This window comes from Sander vitreus, chromosome 1, assembly GCF_031162955.1.
Source record: "Sander vitreus isolate 19-12246 chromosome 1, sanVit1, whole genome shotgun sequence".
In the NCBI taxonomy this organism is placed as follows: domain Eukaryota; kingdom Metazoa; phylum Chordata; class Actinopteri; order Perciformes; family Percidae; genus Sander; species Sander vitreus.
The window spans coordinates 14,935,087-14,953,143 of NC_135855.1; the positions used below are offsets into that span (position 1 = coordinate 14,935,087).

General features: G+C 41.8%; 1 protein-coding gene across 5 annotated transcripts; it reads left to right on the plus strand.

Annotated features, from left to right (window-relative positions):
• Positions 1-17,222, plus strand: secisbp2l (SECIS binding protein 2-like). 5 transcript variants are annotated; one of them, XM_078278930.1, is made up of 19 exons: positions 1-234; positions 3,774-3,982; positions 5,335-5,662; positions 5,789-5,927; positions 7,018-7,241; positions 7,689-7,713; positions 7,843-7,958; positions 8,159-8,272; positions 8,695-8,805; positions 8,903-9,013; positions 9,812-9,979; positions 10,185-10,326; positions 10,722-10,897; positions 11,051-11,189; positions 11,292-11,454; positions 12,590-12,810; positions 13,389-13,543; positions 13,732-13,951; positions 14,077-17,222. In XM_078278930.1, the coding sequence occupies exons 1-19, from the start codon at positions 214-216 to the stop codon at positions 14,700-14,702; spliced, it is 3,408 nt and encodes a 1,135-aa protein (XP_078135056.1). In that variant the 5' UTR covers positions 1-213; the 3' UTR covers positions 14,703-17,222. The 5 variants fall into 5 exon arrangements, with proteins under 5 accessions (XP_078135056.1, XP_078135224.1, XP_078135145.1 ...); XM_078279098.1 differs by having other exon boundaries at positions 11,051-11,183; XM_078279019.1 differs by having other exon boundaries at positions 7,846-7,958.
• The last annotated feature ends 835 nt before the right edge of the window (positions 17,223-18,057 follow it).

Here is an 18,057-nt window from a genome sequence, read left to right on the forward strand (position 1 = left end):
GCAGGAAGCTAAGCGACCAAGCTACAAGTTAGTCTGGAGAGCGCAGCCGCAGCCAGCTGACGCAGCAACAGTCGGCGGTCAGTAGGACCTGGGTGTGTGTCTCTAAGCCTTCAGTGATTATTATTATCATTTATAATGAAGAAATTAAAAAGACCCACATCCTGACGTCCACATTTTGGTCAATGACTGTCTGTCGCGGTGACGGTTCCTGACATGGATGCTAGTGACAATAAGGTATCTATATCTGTTTTTTTGTTTGGGGTCTGGCTAAAGCTTTAGCCTGTGGACGAAGGGTGGTTAGTTTATGCAGCCGAGGCCCAACATCGCACTCTCGTTAACGTTATTCAGAAAAGCCGCTATTCCGTTATTGTAATTATAATGTTAATTAACAGCGTTGCTTAGTGGTGACTTAAATTTGCTATTTCATACCAACAGCACATTATTAGGTATGGGTGTTGTGTCATGGGAAGCAGCAATCCAAACAGTTATCCAATTTGGCTAGTGAGCTAACTGCAGCACATTAGAAAATAACTTATAATGCATGTCTTGTCTTTTGTCACAGTTCACGTATTTTCGGTCGTTTTACAAAATGATTTAGATTTATTCCCGTGACAATATTTCTATGCAATAAGACCAGAACGACCGTCTTGTGTTAAGTGTTAGCTTGGATAGCTAGCTAGCTTCAAAGCTAAATACCTCAGCTGTCATTTGACGGTGCTTGTCATTTTAAACAGAGCGATAGATAACGTTACAGCTAACGTTAGCAGTATTTTGGAACATGTATTATTTGGTCACATTGTTTGGAGAGGTAACGTAAACGTAAAATGGACTTATGTAGAAGGTTTCAGTCGGACAGGAATGTGTGCATGAGAGCTGTGTTGTTGTCATTAAGTTAGTTTCGTGGATCTTCAGTAGAAGAATATCTGGTTCTTCTGCATGTATGGCATTCCTCTGTCGCTGTTTGCAATGCAGAAAGTTTAGTTTAGTGCGGTTGGTTTTGGTCTCCCAAGGCGTATTGCCAATGCCTCAGATTAATCCGTTAGCTGGCACATTGAACGATGGTGTTTTCTGATATATATCAGTTCTGTCTTCATTAACGTAAAACCTCCTTAAAAGCTTTAATGCATATACTCTACTTTCAACACGGCCCATCCGTGTTGCAGTACAGAAACAGATACGGTCTGTTAGTGTTTGGAAGCAACTGGTGTGAGAATAAGTGCTTACGCAAATGCATAAAGGCGTGTGAGATCAGTAGCCCCCAGTGTAAGCACTCCGAGATTTTTCATCCCCAACGAAAGCACATCTGGGTCTGACCTCATTGTATTTTCCACAATCGCAGCTATTCTCACTCACACTCTCACCAACAGCTACTACAAAGACACACATGGTTGTTTCAAGAGATGGATCATCTGACAAGCTCTGTTTTTTTTCTTCACAACTGTTCTTTTTTGATAGTTAGATTTTTCACCACTGTTTAGAAATCAAGGTTCACCACCAGTGCACACAAGGTCTTCTATGCTATGGCTTGCTTTATAATTAGCTTATCCGGTAGTACTGTTCCTATTTTATCCTGTCACACTTAATCCTATAACAACACCCTATCAGCTATACCTTACCAATGTACAGGTTCAGACCAACTACTGTATTCCTAAACCCTTCAGCATCAGTTTGGGCATGGATGCTGCTTCCTGAGGGTTTGTAAAAATCTTTCCTTACAACGGTAGTTTGGTCTTCTTTAGTGAACTGGTAGAACAGGCTCCATTCACCATGATACTATTTACATATGGGATCTATAGATTATCGAAGGAAAAGTCAGAGAGCCACCCACGGACAGTAGCAGTGGGAGACAATAGCTGTCTGTGTGACTTCCACTGGCCACACTGGTTACTCTATTCATGCATCCCGACCACTGTTTCAGAGAAGTGAGGGGGCGCCTTTGTATTCTGAACCCTGTCACCTTTCCCTATACTTTGCAAAATAGCAGATTATTTAAATGGGACCTCTTAGACAGAGTGGCCTCCTCAGGTTAGACCAATGCCACCATGATGTTAAATGAGGAGCACCCTGCCCTACTGCCCTTCTTGTCATGTCCTTCAATTAGGAAACATGTTTTGGGGTTTTGCTACAAATTGGTAATTTCAATTACTTCTTGATTTAAAGTTGTATGGCAACTCTTTGACATGTTGAACAACATATTTGGGTGTTGCCCATTTTCAGGAGGAATTCTTGATAGTTCACTTTGTCTGACAAGCATGTAAGGAAATTTAGGAAAAGTGAATGCATTTATACTGGCACTAACAAACATGATATTATATTGGTATTAGTTCAATGTTCTTTATATGTCATGAATAACTTATTAACAAATATCAACATAATATATAATAATAATTTACAATTATGACTGTTTAGATAAGGATCACTAGGTTTAAAAGTGTATACAATGTGGGAAGCATTGTTCTGTTGGTTTTTACATATAGTATACAGTACTGTACATTATTTATTCGATTTTTGCTTAATTTATTAAGGTAGGCCTGCTTGTTAGTTGGTGTCATCACCAAGCATACCCTATCCATTTGAGGCTGTGTTTAGTTTTTCTACATAACAATTGTCTGAAGTGGCTGATTGAGCTTGAAAAGTACTTTAGTGTTTCAGTCCCAAGCCTGCCTTTGAATGCCCGAGACCTCTAATCTTTGGCATAAAGAGACACTTTTGTCATGAGTTTAGAAACTAAACGGTTTAGTTAAGTCCTTAATTTGGTGAAATAACTCAAGCTGAATCTGGTATTTGTCCCTCATTGCCATTATGCGTCTTTGTCAAAGGCTTTGAGGGAGTTGAACCACATATCATTTACTGTAAGGCCTCAAACACCAGCTTTAAATGTGACTATACTGTTTTTTTTAGCCGTAGATGACAGTACAGTATAAACTTGTTTTTGGCTTTGAGGTACAGAGACTCACCTCACTCATATTACCAAAGTGTTGGTCATTGTTTATATTGTTCACCTCTGTTTATCTAACTGCAGATGTCTTAGTTAGATGAGAAATTGACAGTCAAATAGCTATAACCCTTTACTGATATGTTGTGTATTTAGCTTAGATCCTCTGGCAGTGTGTATTATGTTATCTTTGAACTCAAAATGCTTGTGTTTAGGCCTGATACCTTCTTTTAATGATGGTAGGTAGACACTCAAGACTGTAAACCAACTGGAACAGTATGTGGAAATCAGTGATCAGCTGTGATTACCACTAAATAAATAGGTTGGTCAGAGTAGACTATCTACAGCTGTCTCTCTCTGTGGAGAGAATGTTAATACTCCATTTAATAACTGAAACATGCCTGTGCATAAATCTACTCATACAATTATAGTTTTTAAACAGTCTTTTGAGAGTTGATGTTGGTAAGTTGTGTCATTAGTCTTATAAATGTTAAGCCCTAGAGAGATAGCTTAACAAACTACACAAACCTACCCTAACAAAGTCAATTTAAGAAGAACGCAGGTAGATTTTTATAACTATGCTGATATGGATTGTTGCTTCCACCCTAGAACTAATCCATTTGAGGTGTGGGATGGCAATAACAATAATGAAACAATATGATCCTTTGTACTGTGTAGATAGAGAGAAGACAAACGGTGGGCTTGATAAAATACAAGCCGAGAATGTGGTAACAACTTTGAGACCTACTTCTCACTCAAATGAACCATGTATTCAAATAATTTGGCTGCTGTTGCTCACAGTGTGACTGTAATGGCTGTTCATTTTTCGTTTGTGCAGGATGTGAAGCTTTCAGCCGAAGTGGAACCATTCATCCCACAGAAGAAAGGTCTCGAAGGATCTCTAGTCAGCATGAGTCTTTCTGGAGAGGCAGGCGGAGGAGGAGGGGGGGGAGGTATAGGAGGGGGCGGTGGAGGGGTCGAAACCACTCCCATACCCAGCTACCTCATCACCTGCTACCCTTTCGTCCAGGAGAACCAACCCAACAGGTATTGTCTCTCAGGGGGGAGATTTGAGAATGGGTGAAACTCCAAAGCCAGTCGTTTTAACCCCCTTTAAGTCTGAGCTAATGGCACCGGTGGTTCTAGTTCATGACAATTATGGATTTTGTCAGTGCTGTCCACTTTGGCAAATATTGCTATTCCTTGTGGTATTGTTTAGAAGTCTCGTGTCCCCATTTTGAACCGCACAAGAGCAATCTGCTCTCTTCTGGACCTTTCTATTTTCAGATGGACTCATTCACTGCACTGTTTACTATAACAATAATAAGAAACACTGTGTCCCTGTTGTGTTTCTCAAAAGAGATCCCCATCAGATCCTTTAAACAGTGTATTGAGTGAGAGCCATTAGATTGCTGAATAGTTTAATACTGCTTATGGAAATGGAAACCTCCCCAGAGTTAGTTTACATGGAACAAACTATGCTTCCAGTGGCTCTTTCTTTGTCCAGTGTGATCTGCAGTATCCTTGCACACATCCGTTCCTCTGTTTCCTTCCCCCCCTATTTGAATTCAAGGAAATGCCCACTATAGTTGGCTGGCTGTGAAAATGTCATCTGGATCCTTATCAACATTTCTGTATACCATGTACACACCCCCTCACAAACCAACCGTCATATCGTGCACAACATCACTGCGGCATCACAGATGTTAACCGACACCCCTTATTTGAGCCTTCTTATTTTGTGGAACACATTTTAATCAGCCTCACCAACATTGCTGGATGTTTAGAGAAAATACAAACTGAGAAATGTTTAAAATAAGGGAAACAAAGTCCCAAAAACTTTACACAATGCCAGGATTAATTTCAGGATGTCGCTATCATGTTTCTCTAGACTGAGTATGTGAGTTTTATAAACATTGAGTTTCTGCCAATACAGAGTCAATACGTTTCTTTTTAATCTCTTCCTTTCCCACATAATGCAGGTCATTATCATTTAAATTGACCTACAATAAAATGCCATTTGACAGCTAAATAGCTTAGTATTAAGACTATTTAACCTGCATCACAGCCTTCCTTTTATGGTTTCGTATGACAAGTGTCCTGTAGTGTTTCTCATAATATCCATATGTAGAGGAGTTTCATTATGTTAATGTTATGACAATAAATTTAGATTGGATTTGGACAGCCTCTCAAAGAGCCCCCTTAGCTGCCACAAATAGTGAAATGCAGTTATCAACCATGAAAAAAGCACTGAAATAGACCAAAAACAAAGGAATATCCAGAGTTGTTGAAAGACTGCACTGGCAGAGACAAATTATTTGAGTTTGGTGGCTCTTCTTAGTTGGAAGAGTAGAATAGCAGAAGTAATTTATCATACTCTTACTCTTACTCCTTCACAGACAACATCCTATGTATAATGGAGGGGAGCTGCGCTGGCAGCAGCCTAACCCCAGCCCTGGTGGTTCATACCTGGCCTACCCCATCTTGTCCACGCCCCAGCCTCCTGTCTCCAATGACTACGCTTACTACCAGATTATGCCCGCTCCATGCCCACCTGTGATGGGCTTCTACCAGCCCTTCCCTGGCACCTATGCAGGTCCTGTGCAAGCTGGAGTGGTCAACCCTGTCTCAGCAGATGTCAGTGAAAGACCACTGCCTCTGGGGCCAGCATATGGGATGGCCAGTCAGAGGGGGAGAGGCATGGTCCGACCTAATGTTCTCCCAAAGGTCAGCAGCTTATTGCGATACGGTCACATTGACGCCATTGATGTTATTTGTATCACTAAAATACAGTGTCCCGCCTCATCCTCAATCTTAGTGAGCATGCCCTGCCTCTGTTTCTTTCTCCTACAGCAACAGTTAGGTGTGTGCCAGCCTCCAAGGGGTCGCCGGCCTCCAACCAGAAGTGTAGCTGTGCAGAAAGAGGTTTGCACCTTGGGGCCTGATGGTAGGACCAAGACAGTCACGCTGGTGGATGCAGCACAGCAGACCGGTAAGAATACTGCTGCAATAATTAAAGATGCATCCAAGTCCTACCATGCAGGGTGTATACAGATGTTTTTTTTAACAATCAACTTTTACACATTTAACAAAAAAAAACTAACTAACAAGCCAACCAAAGATAAGAAGCCTGTTAGCAGGGGGAAATTCTGAGCTTGAATTGATAAAGCGAAGTGTATGACCAACGTTCGTGATGTTCTTCTGTCCTGTGGCTGAAAGGAAGCCGACACTTAAAACATTCCAGACTTTGTTGTCTGCTGTGCCTGTGAGCAAGAATCTTTCCTTTCCGAGAGGAATCCGTACACAATGCCAGTAAGAGCGGTGTCTGGTCGTACAGGTTGATGTTGATGATGCGTGTGTTTAACTTATAAAAAGCACTGGAATGCAGAGTTTCCAGTTGGAGAGGTTAACATGTGTGCAGCTTATGATGTCATCATTGATGTTTCTGGTCCTGAGAAAGCTAATTAGCCTGTGTAAATAGTTTGGCTACTCAATTGTGGTTTTATGTGGCATGTGAAATGTCCTACAGTTAACTCAAAGTAAACTCGGTCCAAGTTTGTATTCAATGACTCTCGATTGATTCATCATTTTGAACTCTTGAGCTCATCACCTATTCTACTTTACCTTTATATAATTTTACTTACTGTTTTACACCTGTGTGTGTGTGTGTGTGTGTGTGTGGAGATATATATAAAAACTTATTGCGCATATACATCTACTACATCCCTGTTTTCATTACAGTTGATTCATTATGCAATTATCGTCTACAACAAAAATTTCATTTCATGTCATATTTTATCCCTGTATTTTAACGTTGCACTATTTTATGGCTTAGATTCACATTTTTACATGCGTGATTTTCTTTTTATACATATTTAATGAACATTGTTGAATTGAGACCTGAGATTTAAGATTTTCATTGCCAATGACTGCTTCTGTGTAATTGTTGTTGACAATAAAGAACTCGAAACGTGAGCTACTATATTTATATCGCTTTTTTATTATGGTAGGCAGTTTTATTCCACTTTGTAACATGTTAACAAGTTAATTTCAGGTCTGAGTTTCTCCTACTTTGTCCTCAGATTTCCCAGGTGAGGTGTCAGGGCGGTGTGCTGCTGAGCGGGCTAGTCCCCTGCTGTGGAAGAACCGGACAAAGAGAAGACGGGCGTCCCATCCAGCTGAAGGCTACAACGAGCAGGGTGCCAGTGAGGCAGATATAGACAGCGACAGTGGCTACTGTAGCCCCAAACACAACCAGGCGGCAGGGATAGCACAACGGACAGCAGAGAATACAGCAGCACCCACAGTAAGTTGGCTACTTACCATCAGCTCCAGACTCAGCAGACTTACAGTGAACAATGCATAAATGTCTATTTTGACTTGTGTAATTGCAGGTAGGGAATGATGATTGCAAATGGTCAGATTGTAGCTGAAGTTAACTGAATTTCTGGCTGGAAGTATGTTCATTGCATAAGTGGAGTACACTTTTTAAATCTAATAAATATTATGGTCATGGCAGTTTTTTGTACAGTAGTAGCAATGGTAGAGGTCATAGACATACCACAGAGAACAACTAGGACGTGTCGCAACAAACAAGACTCCACTCCTGTAACAGCACTGTACAGAGCAAATACCAATGGGAAAGGTGTAACGTAGTTTTTTAAATTTCCTTTGCTCTCACAGTGGTGTTGGCATATTTAACTTACACTTGTCTTTTTTTCTTTACCCTCTCCATATTTTCTATGATATATAGGGAGTAGAGGCTGGTGTAATGACAGGTATGTTTGATGCAACATATTTTTGAACCCCTCCTTCACCTCACATGTTCACACAGTGCTTTTGTAGCCATATTTATTATGCATCCTGTATATAATATATATTTTTTATTTTTACATGTTATTTACTAGCAGGTACCTGGGTAAATGTAGCCTCTCAGGCTACCCAGAAGTCCTGGGGAGACAGGAACAGCCAGTTCCACAGAGCAGACCAGAAGAAGAATCCTGAACAGAGAAACTTCTCACAGGTACTGTATAGTAGATTCCATTGCAGCAGACACTGAGTAAAAAGGTTGCCGTATGTTAACTATGGTATTAAGTAATGAGAATAGGTCAAATGAAATTCATTTTGGCGTAAAGGCTGCATTCTGTAAGTTGCACTAAAGCTTACTGAGCAGCAGATGAGGATGGATCAATGTACAGTAATTCTCCATTCTCTCGGGAACAGAGCTTGCATGTGTATACTGGTGTTATGGCTGGAACAAAGAATGCAATGAGACAACACATAAGGAGTATTTTAGCAACAACTGAAGACAGTGGTACCAACAGAATGAATAGCCAGGTGAGCAGGACAGCACATGAGTTGGTGTCAATATTTTCTAATCCTGATTTTGGCTTCATAAACACCCTGACAGTTTTGAGAAATATATATTATTACAATTGCATGAATTATTAGCATACTGTTGTTGGTTTAATGTGGGATTTGAAGATGGAAGTTCTTCAGCAGAGGGCTATCTACACTTGTCGCCAGTTCCAAACATTCATCTCTCACATAATGCGCATCTGTCCGTCACACACAGTCAAACAATTTAAGAAAAACACCTACAGGCATATGAGCAATATTAATAAATATCTTTCCTCATTTCCTACCATGTTTTCATCACTTGACAGCATGCACACAAGTACACAGAAGATCATGAACTTATGGAATACCAGTGGTACCTTGTCTGACTACTGTGTTCTCTCTCTGCCGCTGCCTTTTAGGATTTCCACAGTGGCTATCCAGGGCGTGTGCCGCCGAACCAATCGGAACAGAGGCTGCAGCCAGCAGTGGTCACTGGTACTGAGCTCACCCCAGAGCCCCTCTACTTTGAGGTGAGAGGTTTCTTGCAGCACTGTCACCATCACACTCATTATAGATTTGTTTTAGGCAGAGTCTGTTGTGCTAAAACGTTTTCTATATTCTTGTCAGGATGAAGATGAGTTCCCAGATCTCACTGCTGGAGGGGCTGTCCAACGCAGCACCAAACCAGAATCTACTTCAGCCCAGACACACGCGCAACCTAAACTGCCCAAAAACTTGGTAAGGAAAAGTGTTTTTTTTTTTTTTAAAGATTGTTTTGGCATTTTTTGACAGGACAGCTTAGACTTGAAAGGGAGAGAGAGGGGGAATGACATGCAGCAAAGGGTCGCAGGTCGGAATTGAACCCGCGGCCGCTGCGGCGAGGACCGAGCCTCTGTACGTGGGGCGCACGCTCTACATGTGAGCTACCCAGGCGCCCCCTGGAAAGCACTTTCTTAAGACAACTGGCTCTCTGTGCCATGTACTGACTGAATGCAGTACTTATTAAATACTATGAGTGTGTATCTCTCCCTCTCAGATGAATTAAAACATATCTGCATAAACGGTGTACCATCTTATACAAAAACAATGCAAATTAATAAATCAATACATTTGTAAATACACTATATACACAGTGTACATGTCGCCTTCTTAAGTTAGGAGCAAGGTATAGTTGTTTTCCTGGCATATTTTACCATACTGCTGCACGTTTTGAAGACTGCAAATGCGATGTAAACATCAGGCAGCGTTGTACGCGGTGCTGCTGACCTTTCTTTCAGTGTGTGAATGTTGTGGATCCTTGATTATGTGATTGGGGAAACGTCGCAAACCAGCAGGAGAGGCACAGGTCACACTCACCGACACACAAGCACAGGCTAGAGGCACAGAAGTGCGGAGGGATCGAGAGTGCACTTTGGAAAGGTTGTTTTTTGACAAACATATCGATTTCTGCAGAATTTGCGTTGAATATCTGACTCTTGTATCGGTTTTCTTTACACCCCTACTTAATACTAACTTGTGTCTCTGCATGCGTCACAGCTGGATAACTTGCCAGAAAACTCCCCTATCAACATTGTGCAGACACCCATCCCCATTACCACCTCGGTTCCCAAGAGGGCCAAGAGCCAGAGGAAGAAGGCTCTGGCTGCTGCCTTGGCCACTGCACAGGAGTACTCTGAGATCAGCATGGAACAGAAGAAATTACAGGTATAAACTTCTACTATGTGAGCTAGTCATGTCGGATGGGTTCAGACTGAATGTTATGGCTTTTTGATGCGTTTCTATGCCTTATTTCATCAGTTCTGGTCCTCACCACTGTCTGGCCTATGATTACCATTCTGATCCTGAGTTGTATTTGACTGGTTCATTGGTGGTGTGACCTCGTTCTACCTTATCTTTCCTCGTGCGGCAGGAGGCATTCACCAAAGCAGCAGGGAAGAAGAGTAAAACCTCTGTCGAGCTGGACCTGGGAGACATGCTGGCAGCTTTGGAGAAACACCAGCAGGCTATGAAGGCCAGACAACTCACCAATACCAAGCCACTGTCTTTTACAGGTATTCATAAACTCAAGTACAAATGGTATAAGAAGATAAACAAGCATCTCACAATACAACAGTCCTGCAGTAAATGACAGTATTGGGTTTAAGTTTGGACTGTAAGTTTTTTTTGTGTTGAGGCTATAGTAAGCAAAATATCCTATTAAGTATCTTTCATTCAGTGTTGGTAAATTTATCATCATGATTTTTAGGTGCCTCATTGCGTAGTTTTGCTGTTTTTGGCTAATGCTAAAATTCTGGCATTTTTATGCCTTTGTAAATGTCCCATGAAAACAAAACATTAAATATCTATTGATTGTCCGACTCCCAACACTCACACTCCTAATTTCTTTTTAACCTGCATGTACTTACACATTCTGCCTGCATTTTGACTTTCTTGTCGTCCTCTCCAGTTGGAACAACTACTCCATTCCACGGTTCAGGCTTGACCAGCATGCCATCCATGTTGAAGGGTCATCAGCAGCCATTCTCTGCCCCACACAATGCCCTGGATTCCACCGCACCCCGTATCAAGAGAGGGAAGGAGAGGGAGATCCCTAAAGTAAAACGGCCAACAGCCCTTAAGAAGGTTAATGATTTAAGTTGAAGTTAATCATTTAGGAGACTTGAGAGGAAGATGTTATTTAGTCTACATACAAATTGGTGAAAGAAATGGAGATCTTTGAACCTGCACATCTTTTTTTATGCCCTTGTTTTTGACATTTTTGTTGTGTTTTGATAGATTATCTTGAAGGAACGTGAAGGGAAGAAAGGGAAGACGAGTGTTGAACAAGAGTCTTCAGGCCAGGAGGAGCATGGGGATGAGTCTCTACATTTCACTGATGATCTTGCACGAGAGCCTGCCTCCCAAGAAAGTGAGGGTAATTTATTAGTAAGAAGTGAAAACAATTCAGTTGTGTACCCATATTTTTTACCCATGATATATTTTCTAACTATTTCTGGACTGCTGTATTTTACCACAGACAATGGTCTGAGTATGCCCAGTGATGCATCCCTTTCCCCGGCCAGTCAGAACTCTCCATATAGCATCACCCCAGTGTCCCAGGGTTCTCCTGCCAGCTCTGGCATCGGGAGTCCCATGGCCTCAAATGCCATCACCAAGATCCACAGCCGACGTTTCAGAGAGTAAGTACACACTCTGACCCCACATGAAGTGAGAAAAATAATATTGAACAGGGCAGACCTTTTTGTAGGAATCCCTGGCATCGAAATGTCTTAAAAATGCACCATGTGGTGGCAACAAATGGTTAGCGAAGCAAATACTTCTCCCACTCCAAAACCAGAGCCTCGGCTGTGAGAAGTGTACTCTAAAAGTTAACGGGTGTTTTTTTTTTTTTAAGGGTGGAACTGTACAATAAAGAATTGTAGAGTGTGGCACAGATGCCGAGCACATTGTTCCTTCTCAGCAAAAATGTATGCCAGTGGTAACAAACGCAGCTTTGTCTGTCTGTGTCTTCAGCTGTAGGCCTATTGTCCCAGCCCACCCTTCTCGAACAGATTTTGCATTTAAAGCCTCCAAAAGGCCTCTGTAGCCAAGCTCCTCCTCCTCAGCTCTAAACGCCAGGACGCTTGTTCCTCAGGCCACACTACGTCGATCTTCCGATTTTTATCAAACCACAAAGCTACTGGGAGTATGCATGCTTGCTGATGGCTCTGCCTTTCTTAAAAAGGCTGCAAGGCTCATCCTAATTCAGAAAAGTAGTCCGATAGCAACAAAGTGTAATAGCACAAGTATAACCAACAAGCAGTTCAACAAAGTTGTGTTAAACAGCTGTATACACTTTGAGTGATTTTATTTTCAGAAGAACAAAGCTTAAAGCCTCATAGGTCTTTTTCAATTATTATTGACATCAGACTGCTTGATGGTTATTCTTTTTTTCTATGAAATGTCAGAAAATACTATAAAATGCCCATCACAATTTTCTAAATCCCAACAAAATTCGACCAACACTCCAAAACCTAAAGCTATTCAGTTAACTGTTGCATAAGACAAAGAGGAGCAGCGTCTCATCACAATTTAAAGGCTGCAACCAAATAATGTTTATCATTTTGCTTGAATTTTTTGTTTGTCTCTATTATCAAAATTGTTCTTGATTCTTTTTTTTTGTCAATTGACTCAAATTGGAAAAACATTTTGTAGCGTTATTTGTGCTAGTTAATATTTAAGTCAATCATCATTGTTAGCTTTGTAGCCACCCAAAAGATGAAAACGCTGTTTTGAACCTTTTTTCTCTGCCCTCTCATGGTTTTGTTGTTGCAGGTACTGTAACCAAGTGCTGAGTAAGGAGATAGATGAGAGCGTGACGATGCTGTTACAGGAACTGGTTCGCTTCCAGGAGCGGGTCTACCAGAAGGATCCTACCAAGGCCAAATCCAAGCGCCGCCTGGTAATGGGTCTCAGAGAGGTCACCAAGCACATGAAGTTGCATAAGATTAAGTGTGTCATCATCTCTCCCAACTGTGAAAAGATCCAGGCCAAAGGTAAAGAATGTTGCAATTCAGTCTGTAAACTACCTGTTTAGCACAAAACGGCAGACTGAATAGCTTGTACGCTTGTGATTTTTCCCCTTAGGAGTTATAAGAGAGTGAATATTGGGCTTGCATTTGCCAAGTATCCAGAAATACCACTCCAGATGAATGATAATGTTGCTCCGTAACTGCTGTGTGTGTGTGTGTGTGTGTGTGTGTATGTATATATGTGTGTGTGTATATATATATGTATGTATGTGTATATATATATATATATATATATATATATATATATATATATATATATATATATATATATATATATATATATATATATATATATATATATATAAATAAAATATAATTGTGTCCACTGCCCCCAAGTGGGCAAAAACATATTGCAGGTTTAAATTTCCAAAAAAGAGAAACTCATGATAGATACTCACCACAGGACAGAACCAACTTAGATATTCCCAGAACTGCAGGTTTTTGCACTTTTGAGTTCAAGTCATTAGCTGATATCTTCTGCTGTTTCTGTTCATTTCTGAAATTTGATGCATTTGAGTCACTGATTGTTTACTGTGTTGCAGGTGGATTGGATGAAGCTCTATACAATGTAATTGCCATGGCTAGGGATCAGGAGATCCCATTTGTGTTTGCCTTGGGCAGAAAAGCTCTTGGACGCTGCGTCAACAAACTAGTGCCTGTTAGCGTGGTTGGCATTTTCAACTATTCTGGAGCTGAGGTAAGTCCGACTTATCCACTAAAACCCTTTGACTGTTAATACTTTGTCTGTCTGTCTGTTGTGAATGAACAAATAAAATATATACAATGGGTCAGTATAGAGCAGTAGAAACACCGGATAATCTCTGAACATCTCATGTGTTTTTTTCTTCTTTTTTTTTCTTACTGACTTGGTTGAACCTCCTTCAGGGTCTCTTCAACCGTTTGGTGTCTCTGACAGAAGAGGCTAGGAAGGCCTACAAGGACATGGTGTCAGCTCTGGAGCAGGAGCAGGCCGAGGAGGCTCTGAAAAATGACAAGAAAGTCCCACACCACATGGGACATTCCCGCAACCACTCTGCTGCTTCTGCTATTTCCTTCTGCTCCATCTTCTCCGAGCCTATCTCAGAGGTCAATGAAAAGGAATACGGTAAGCTCCCTCGTTTTCTGTCATCGCTTTTTAGGGTTGTCTGCAATCAATGTTGGAAGACGTATTCAGATTACTTAAGTAAAAGTCCCAGTTATGAAGCATGCCAAATCTATTAATCCCTTCAGAGACCAACTGGAGGAGTATGGTGGAGACTTCAGATGCCCTGGAGCCTGTAGAGGCTGAGCCGAGTCGCCCTGCACCTGCCACAGCCACCCAGAAAGATGGGGAGACCCTGGCAGCCACCACCAACACCGCCCCGCCTGGCTCCACTGCTCCCCAGCCCAGGGCAGTGCCTCCGACACTGACACAGGGTACCAGTGAGAGAGACGAGGTCCGGGTTGACGACAGGCTGGAGCTGGCCTCTCAGCAGAGCACAGAGACTGGCTCATTGGATGGGAGCTGCAGGGGCCCGCTCAACTCCTCCATCACCTCCACCACTTCCACCCTGGTCCCCGGGATGTTGGAAGAGGCAGAAGAGGAGGAGGAGGAGGAGGAGGACTACACCCCTGAACCCATTTCTGTGGAGGTCCCCACCCTCAGCAGCCGCATCGAATCCTGGGTGTCAAAGACCCTGGAAAACCTGCAGCTGGGAAAGAGCCAGGAAAGTACGGAGGAGGAGGAGGATGAGGAGGAAGACGATGAACAGGAGAGAGGGCAGAGTGAAGAGGAGGAGGACCTCGATTCCGCGGACATCACAGAGACGAGGACGGAGGGTAATGAGCAAGAGGAGGCAAAGAAGGTCACTGGTTGATGTCACCTCTCCCCCTCGTCCCTCTGTTCGTTCATCCACTCATTCCCTCTGTCCTCTGTCGCTGTCACATCCCTCTTCACAGCAACCAGCAGCTTTTCTTCTTTGTCTCTAACCCCTGACACCAGACATAATCTCAGGTATCCAACCAATTGACCAACACTCACACGCATTACAGAGAAACTGACGAACTTACCAACACACAGCGTCGCAGACCCAACACCAACTAACACAGTCAAGCCCTGTTCAGACCTGACATTAGCATACGTCTTGAGTCTTCCGATCACAAGTGGACAGCTCTAAGTACAGGTGTAAACGCACATCCAAGATGCATTGAGGACGCATTGAGGTATGAGTATTTCTCATGTCAAAGAACCACTGAGAAATCACAGTAAATGTTGTGTCTTGGCTGTTAGGGTTAGATTATTGTACTGTCTGCGATGTGTCGGCGTTTTTGCTCTGCACAGATCAAAGAGCTCTTTGTCCCGGCTTTCTAAAGCTCGGTGCCTCGATGCCACCTTTGCCAGGTAACGACTGCGGTGTTGGCTCCTGGTATAAAATAACCTTATAGTTTTAGGTTAATGAAATGTTCCCCAAATCACAGATATGTAGGATATTACTACAGACGTTCCTGTAATCTCGCGTCGCAACAGCTGCTGTATTAGCCATGTGTTTACTGCGTGTTTATTTGCATATAGAGTGGGGAAGTGATGACAAGGGGTCACTAAAGACTCATGTGGAGAAGCACTCCAATGCCTGGTGTGACCACGACGTACTGAGAGCTGTCCACTTGTGATCGGATCACCAAAGGCGCATGTTAATGCCAGGTCTGAACAGGGCCCAACACTCAATCTTGTAATCTAAAAGGATGCCCTCACTTCTTGGGGCCATAACCTGCTACACTTGAATTCAGAGGGAAGTTTTTGACTTTCCTCCTCCAAAACCGAACTCTTTTAGAGACAGGGACATTTCTGGGAGCAAGTGATGAGCGCTAAAAAAAATGTTGAACTGCTTTCTGTAGCTCACAGAGGAGGAAAGTTGGAACCTTTCAGCTCCCATCTTACTTCATACAGAGCTCAGAAGGTTTACAGCTCTGCAAGTATTTGTGTGTGCGTGCGTGTGCGTGCGTGTGTGTGTGCGTGTGTGTGTGTGTTTACAGGCACATTGTTTGCATTTATTATTGCTGTGTTCTTGAGCTTTATCTTTGTAAATACTGTAGGTTTTTTTTCACCTGCTCCACGAGGGAAGGAGAGACGTGCGTTTCTTAAATACTTCTTAGTTATTTAGCTTTCCTCGCAGAATATTAGTGTCAGGGGTTCTGTCTTTCTACCCAAACCACTCCCACCTATCGATCTTCGGAGAGTGTTTTTTTTTTTTATTATTTTTTTTATGTTCAAATAATAAGTGTCCCATTCTGTATTCAGATGACTTTAACTTCTAAGAAGCAAAACAAGCTTTGTGTATATAACCTTGTGTATGTGGTTCTACTACAGTATATAATGGTTTGTCATTTTGTCATTGGATCTTGCCTAGTGTGAAACTATTTGGGTTGTTTTCCTCTTGACTGGAGTTCCCCAAATGCTGTCTGTGCTTCATAAAGTGCTCCTGTTCTGTTTTCTCTAGTGGTATTTGTTCTCTGATGGGGGGCCTCCCAAGGCTTGGTAATGACCTAACACCATCTTTAGAAATCCTAACAATGGGCTCTTCTCATTTTCTCTACTTTGTGCCTCCTCGTCTCCTTCTCTCCTCTGTCCTCCTGCCCGTGACCCCAAAAATCCGATTTTAGCACGCCATCTTGAATGATGTCTCAATTCCTAAAATGCGTCTTGAGGATAGAGGAGGCTTGCCAGAGGGGCTATGAGCGAGGATGCACAGGTGTATCGTCTGCAGAAGTCTTTTCAGCACCTGTGACATAAAAAGAGGTGTGACACACAGCAGGAATATACAAAGCGTGGCGGCTGTGCCACACGTCCTATTTAATTGACGTCGCTTTAAAGTGACGACTCGGAAGCACGGATGTGTCATTTCTCCTGATATGAGAAGAGGGGATTCAGAATTTTTTATTTTTTTTTCATCCAGAAAGATACTTTTCAAATGTTTTGTTAAATAAGCAGTTAGAGAGAACTTGGTTGTAAAGCCTTAGGCCTGTCTGAAAGTATCAGGGTACTGGAAAGTTACGCTAAGTCGTTGTTTTTTCCAATGTATACTCTATCTCCTTTTAAAAAAACAAAAAGCCTCTTAAATCAAATTAACCGATAGGACAAGCAGGTGTTTACTGGTATCAAACATTAAACGTGAATTTTAACAATGCCGTTGTTGACAAAAAAAATAAATATGGTTGCTTACAAATGCAATGGAGCACCTAGCTGCAACCACCAGCCTAAAGTCCAATTCCCCACAGCTGAGAAGGTCCCTCATCACTGGAAGTCAAACAAGCAGTCACAAAGTCATGCACATGCTAATGATAAACCCTTGTAAATACAAGTGTACAAAAGAGATGTTGCATTGTATTTAAAAATACAATCATCCTGTTATTAAAGCCATTTTGATAGTTTTAACAGTTGGAATCCAATTTGATAATGGTATTTGATAGTGAATCATAGTGACCAGTCGATGATGATGCGGTGTGTGTAAATGCAGTATGCCGGGCTGTATGCAATGTAAAGCCCTCAGATGGGAGATGACATGTACTGAATATCATACTTATGAAATTGATTATGAAAGTATTTCTAGTATGATAAAAGGTACGCTGTGTGTAGGCTTTTTGTTGCTATGACTTCCATCAAAGTGTTTTGAAGTATGTTAATTGACAACAAGTGTGTTTCTTTGCACTATGTAAATACAGTACTGGTAAAGGTCTTGTAACTAATGTGAACGAAAAACGGTTCAATGAAGTACTTTTTTTCAGCGTGTTCCTCGTCTTTATATGGCTATTTAAGACCGTCTCCTTCAGACTGTACATCACTAGCAACATTGTTATAGGCCTGTTTGTCATAATCCTGTTATCACTCTTAACCTATATGGACTGATGATTAACATCATTAAAATGTTGTTTAAGTAAATCCTTTTGACTGATGCCTTGTCTTCTATCCACTGATTGCAGCAGAGCTGAAACAGAATAGGAATCTGCAACTAGTTTGATAAATGATTGGTGATGAAAAGATGATTATTCAGTTCAGTCACTTTCCGAGCCAAAGTGCCAGCTAATCTCGGTTTCCAGGTCCTGAAATGTGTGAACACTTTTCTTTGTTGTATATGATCGTAAATACAATGTCTTTGGGTGTTGGTTGGATAAAACAAGCTATTTGAATCATGTCATGTTGGACTCTGAGAATAACAGGCTTCTTTTTTTTTTTTT